This window comes from Lycium ferocissimum, unplaced genomic scaffold, assembly GCF_029784015.1.
Source record: "Lycium ferocissimum isolate CSIRO_LF1 unplaced genomic scaffold, AGI_CSIRO_Lferr_CH_V1 ctg1426, whole genome shotgun sequence".
NCBI lineage: Eukaryota > Viridiplantae > Streptophyta > Magnoliopsida > Solanales > Solanaceae > Lycium > Lycium ferocissimum.
This window is the reverse complement of record NW_026715354.1, coordinates 94177-100373: the sequence shown is the minus strand read 5'-3', so window position 1 is coordinate 100373 and position 6197 is coordinate 94177. Positions and strand designations below refer to the sequence as shown.

General features: G+C 38.3%; 1 protein-coding gene across 1 annotated transcript; it reads left to right on the top strand.

The window, feature by feature from the left end:
- Positions 1-3764: 3764 nt before the first annotated feature.
- LOC132042246 (uncharacterized) lies at positions 3765-6197 on the top strand. The gene is made up of 2 exons (XM_059432848.1): positions 3765-4122; positions 5995-6197. The coding sequence occupies exons 1-2, from the start codon at positions 3765-3767 to the stop codon at positions 6195-6197; spliced, it is 561 nt and encodes a 186-aa protein (XP_059288831.1).

Genomic DNA, 6197 nt, shown 5'->3' with positions numbered 1-6197 from the left:
AAAGCATACAACTTAAGCTTATATCAGGTAGGAATCAGTTAAGGAAGATACATGATAGGCATAAATAGGTTAGGCAAATCCATAACCACATAACTAAGCATGATTTAGTATGAAAACCTTTGATCACAGTAACGAACCAAAAAATATCCCTATATGCAAGGTTCAAACAATATAGAAACTAGACAAAACCAGTAGGCATGCTAATGACACAAGGAAATTGACTTAGCATATGCTTAGTTGACATAAGAATTGAGCTAGGCTAACAACCCCTAGAGGACTAGCAAAGTAATTCAACAGATATAAGATTGAACATTCTTGAGAGTTAAAGCCTCTATGCTTAACTAAACCCCATTTGAATCTGAATACATAGATATATGAGCGTACTAAAGAGGTAAGATAAATAAGTTAAACAAGCAGGCAAACAACACACTTAGCTAAATAGGTAAATCATGTTGAACATAATGCTGTTTTAGCAATAAAGAAATGGCATATTTATGCAAGATAAATGATAAAACCAGTCCATTCTAACATTTAAGCCCACATGGGACCATTGGACTAAACATAATCAAGAAATATTCACCCATGACAACATTACTGAGCATATGTGATTTCTTAAACTAAACATGCTTAAGGACTAATTAGAGATCAAACAAATAAGCATACAAGAACTAACTACAAACTGCTTAACCAATAAACATGTTGATAACTATTTAACACTAAATTAAAATAAACTAAACAAGCATATAAACACAGACACCAATATATCAAAACTAAAATACAAAACTAAGATAAAGAAAGGAAGAGCATTTACCTTTTTTATGCGCAGCCTTTGTCGAGATTTGGAGTTGAGATTCTTGCTCCTCCGCTAAACTCAGCCACAAACAAGAAATCAAATTCTTGAAACTAGAAAAACTTTGTAAATTAAAGGTTCCAGCAAACTTGCTAGATCCTTAGGTATACTAAGTGTATCTTTTGCTCTGAATTTATGAGACGTGTGTGTGTATGTGTGAAGGATGGGGTTCTTTATATAGAACCCCGGAACTCCTAAAACTTGTAAAACTATCAATATGGGGCAATTGATTTCCATAGGATTCAACGTGAATCCATGTGTTTCGACCCAAGCCAATAGAAATCGAGAGTAAACGGACAAAAACCATTAAGTTTTCGTCCTTTATTGACCAAAAAATGCAAAAAAGTAAGAAGAAAGAAGGGTTATACCGTGTTTGGGTTGTTCAACAATGGAGAGAGAAAGCTCCAATTAATGTGTTGCCAAAATCGGCCAAAAAAGGCTTGCTTAATGCAAAAGCATATGCAGATTTGCCATTCTTGGCCATCGAAGGTGACGATGAGAGAGAAAATGGAAAAAAAGCGGCTAGGTTTTCTCGAAACCTCATCTACCAACAAACAAATGAGACCCTCAAGGATAGACTTAAAGGGTTAAGGGATAGACTTATTTTAAAAACGGGGGACGGGCTATATATATATATATATATATATATATATATATATATATATACATACATACATACATACATACATCCTATTTTATATATAAATACATACATAAACAGGGACATACATATGTATGTATATATATATATATATATATATATATACACACACACATATATATGCATGATATACATGTGTATAGGTATATACTCACATATATCCGTCTATATATATATATATGTATATATGCAAGGGAAAACATACAATTACTTAAACAGTCAGTTTTTAAAAGTGTCCATTAATTGAACATTCCAAAATTAAAACTAATTAACCAATTAATTCCCTTTAAAACATGTCCATACGCATAAAGTGACTACTTTTGCAATTATGACCTAATTGACGCAAATCATGCAATTGATTATTTCAAATATAGCCATAACTACCACATAACATGTAACCATAATTAACTAATTGCAATCAATTTTGGAAATAAAAATGCAATTGTAGTTATGTAAGTTGTAAAATTGAGATGTAATTGATTATTCTATTCAATTAATCAATTTTCTTGAACTGGAGTAAAATACTTGTCAATTCGATATTTAATAATTTAAAACAATTAATTGAATAATTGTTTTAGACTATTTCTTAATTTCACAAATACTTTAATATTGATGCAAAATATTTTTAAATGACTTACAATTTATATCTGAAATTATTTTGCCAAATGGAATGACAAATATTATCGAAATAATTTTTTAAATATTATTTTGATTTATAAAATACGTATTTCACTCCGTTTGAGATCCAAGAACTCCGACTATTTAAATAAAATTACTGGATGGCCAAAAATTAGGTGTCAACAATAGTGGTTAAGTGTAGAAGTGGTAATCGTAGGCTAGCCCTCGTCTCTATTTTTTTTAGGCTTGGTCAACAATGCTGTTGAGTACCCATTGTTCTTTGTACTCACGCTACACTTGTTGCACTCTTTTTGTGTGCAGATTTTGTGCCCAATACTGGCTGACCTTGAGACTACGCAGTTGATCATTGAGGAGGCTATTCAGAAAGTTCGGGGTGAGCTACATGATAATCCATAGCACCGGATTTTTCCTCTATCTCTTTGTTTTCTATCATTTATTCAGACAGTGTATCAAGTACTATTTCAGACTTGTACTCATATCTTAGAATTTCTTGTACTAGTGACACCATATTCGGGGTTGGTTGTACTTATGTTTCTATACTTTTATGATTTTGAGGTTTTAAAGACTTAAAATTGACTTGTATGTTTAAATTCTGCATTTAATTTCCTTATAAAATATGTTAACGGGTTGTGGATAGCTTACTAACTTTGTGGGAGTTAGTGCCTTCACAGCTTATCAAATTAGGTGGTGACAAATTGGACGACAAACCCGCTCACTACAATAAGGAGAAGCAGTGGTTCGAATCCACATCGTAAGATTTAGTGCACAAGTCATCGAAACCCAACATTTGGGTAGGAGTCTCGACAACAAGTCATGCTTGCAGTTGTTCATGCACATCTTAAGAAGCTCCAATGCTTCAAGATTGAAGTTTTCACCAGTATCAGAGCTTTAGGTTAATCGGTCTCACAAGTACAAGAACAATGTCTAGTAGGGTCTTGAGGATCGGTACAATGAGCTCTGTATCTATCTTTGAGAGGCTATAGGACATCTAGGAAAACTCTTATCTTTCATTCCTTATCGTGCGTACTTGATTCTTATGGATTCTAAGAGTTTATTTGTTTCATTCTCTCACAGATTGTGAGGACGCGATCATCCGCAGTCGGAGGTCATGAGCCCCCACGCGCACCCACTGCCCTAGTTACTCGTGGGAGAGGTAGGGGACGCGGTAGAGGGCGAGGCAAAGCTAGAGCCCACATTGCTACACTAGCCAGCAGCCACACACCAGCTGCTGCTCAAGCATATGCTAGGGATGTTACTCCGGACCCAGATGAGATTCCAAAGGAGGAGCTGGTTTGGGCGGATGAGGTTGGACCCACTTAGACACTAGCTAGATTCTTTGCTACTCCTGTTCTTTAGGACATCCTGGTACGCATCTTGAGTTTCTTTGAGGGTATGACCCGGTACGGGGTATACCACCGGCTACTCCGGTAGGGTTTCCGGACGGTTGGAGCTCGGTTACTCGATCGTATTATTGCGCAAGGTTTAGAACCCCACAATATGATGGGCGCATAATGACATATATGTTTGTTGTGGCTCTTCAAATTTTAGGGTTTTCCGAGGGATTTTATGACGGTGTTACTAGTCACCCGGTTTTGTTGAGACCCGACCTCCACTATGAGAGTTGAGGAGCAGAAGAGGTGGGATAAGTTTGAGAAGATGAAGCCACCACAATATGATGGGCATTTTGATAATGACATATATGAGTTTCTGGTTAACTGTCACGAGCACTTGCATAATTTGGAGTTGGTTAAGTTCAACAGAGTGGATTTTATGACGATGCAGATGATTGGCCCTGCCAAGCAGTGGTGGAGGGTTTTTGTTGAGACTAGACCAGCTGGGTCACCTCCACTTACTTGGGCTGAGTTTTCTCACGTATTTTTGGAGAAGTTGATTCTCTGTACCTTGAGGGATGAGAGGCGTGAGCAGTTTGATAAGTTAGAGCGCCGATATGGGATGTCCTTCATATATTCGAGTACAAGATGATGTTTCACTCCCTATCTTTCCATTCCTTGACCATTCTACCTCATGAGATAGAGAGGATTAGGAAGTATATTATTCTTGGTATGAGTTGGTTGTCGTATTACCTTTGGGTTGCGACCCGTCTAGGGCCGTGACGTACCCGTACTGTACCGGCGACCTTCGGGAGGTACTTTTCAGCAAGTGGTGGATGCTACTATGAGTGTTAAGTCTATCAAGAGTGATGAGTTTTGGGATAGATCAGGCTAAAAACCCCGCAACTTTGCGATTTTGAGGTACCTTTTCATAGGATAACAAAAAAAAAACGGAATAAGGTAAGATATCATGATTGGGGCTATCTTTACATACATACATACACTGCGCCTACATTGCAAAGAAACCCGTTCGGCCGGCGTCGGGCGCGTACGGGGTACTTCGACCGCCCAGTGGTGGTTTTTGGGTCGTGTTGCTCATAGTCCTCGGCCATCTGGTATAGTCCTCACATGCCCTACCGTTCTTATTCTCGACCTAGAGGTCGAGGTGGTCATTTCGGTTATTCTAGCTCACCCCTTGGAGGAACGATTATCATAAGGCCGTCGAGGTTGTTATGAGTGTGGTGACTTAGGGTCATCTCTCGTCGGGAGTGCCCCGGCACATAGATCAAAGTATCCTACGTCTCTTAGTTTTTAAAGGTTCTATATGTTTATTATTTCGTTTTTGAAAAACACTTGTAAACTTTTACATACGAGGTCGAGGGTTTAGTATTTAATAGTCAGAATAATATCCAAAAGTTTCCTTTAACCGAGAAATAAATCGAAGGAGACATAGGAGGAAATTAGGGATGTAATGAGTTGCAAATATGTGGTTCTTATTACTTATGCAAGTTCTAGAGGTTTGAGGTGGTACTTAGATCGGTCATAGTAGTGGTTCGACTTAGTACGTTTTCATGCTACTCCAAATTCACGGGAGTAGTCGTGCTTTACGGTTAGCTATGCATTCCTAGGTAGACCAGAGGCAGAGGCTTCTTATGCATTCATTACATGTACTATTTCAATTTATCGCCGATCAGCTGTGGCATTTTTTGATCCATGCTCTATATATTCTTATGTGTCCACTTATTTTTCTTCGGGTTTGGTATGATATGTAAGTTGCACCACCACCCCACGGCTACACCACTTGATTTTTCTCACACACACACACACAACACACGTTAGTGTTTCTACTCCTATTAGGATTTCCACACACACATATATATGGATTCCGTAGTGGTGGATCGTATGTACCGATCCTATCTCGTGACTCCTTTCCAATAAATTCTTCTTGCCAAGATAAGCACCCCCTGACTAAAATTATATCAACTTGTAGAGGGATTATATGAAGATTTCAATTTTTTGAACCAAGGTTGAAGGGCTAGAATTCTAGACATGGTAGATTTTTACATTATTCTTGGTATGAGTTGGTTGTCCCCTTATCATGCAATCATGGACTGTCATGCCAAGATAGTTACCTTAGCTATGCTAGGAGTCCCTAGGTTGGAGTGGAAGGGTGATTCTAATCATGCACCAAATAAAGTGATATAGTTCCTTAAGAATCGTCGAATGGTTGAGAAGGGGTATTTAGCATATTTGGCCTATGTTAGGGATACGAGCGCCATACTCCTCCACTTGAGTCTGTACTAGTGGTGAAGGAGTTTCCCGAGGTGTTTTCAACAGATTTACCAGGTGTTCCACCGGATCGTGACATTGATTTTTGTATTGACTTAGAGCCGGGCAATAAGCCCATTTCTATTCCACCTTATCGGATGGCACCAGCAGAGTTGAAGGAACAGTTGCAAGACTTGTTGAGTAAGGAGTTCATTAGACCTAGTATTTCCCCTTTGGTGCTCCAGTGTTGTTTGTGAAGAAGAAGGATGGGACCATACGTATGTGTATCGACTATCGACAGTTGAACAAGGTTACTATCAAGAACAATTATCCCATTCCTCGGATTGATGATTTGCTTGATCAGCTTAAGGGTGCATCAGTCTTCTCCAAGATCGATTTGAGGTCTGGTTATCACCAATTGAAGATTAGGGCGGAGGATATCCCTTAG

Bases quoted from the DNA above. Each gene is read 5' to 3' on its own strand.
- LOC132042246 (XM_059432848.1), top strand. From the start codon at position 3,765: ATGAGAGTTGAGGAGCAGAAGAGGTGGGATAAGTTTGAGAAGATGAAG. The intron at 4,123-5,994 runs GTACAAGATGAT...TTGGTGCTCCAG, and splicing joins GATGTCCTTCATATATTCGA to TGTTGTTTGTGAAGAAGAAG.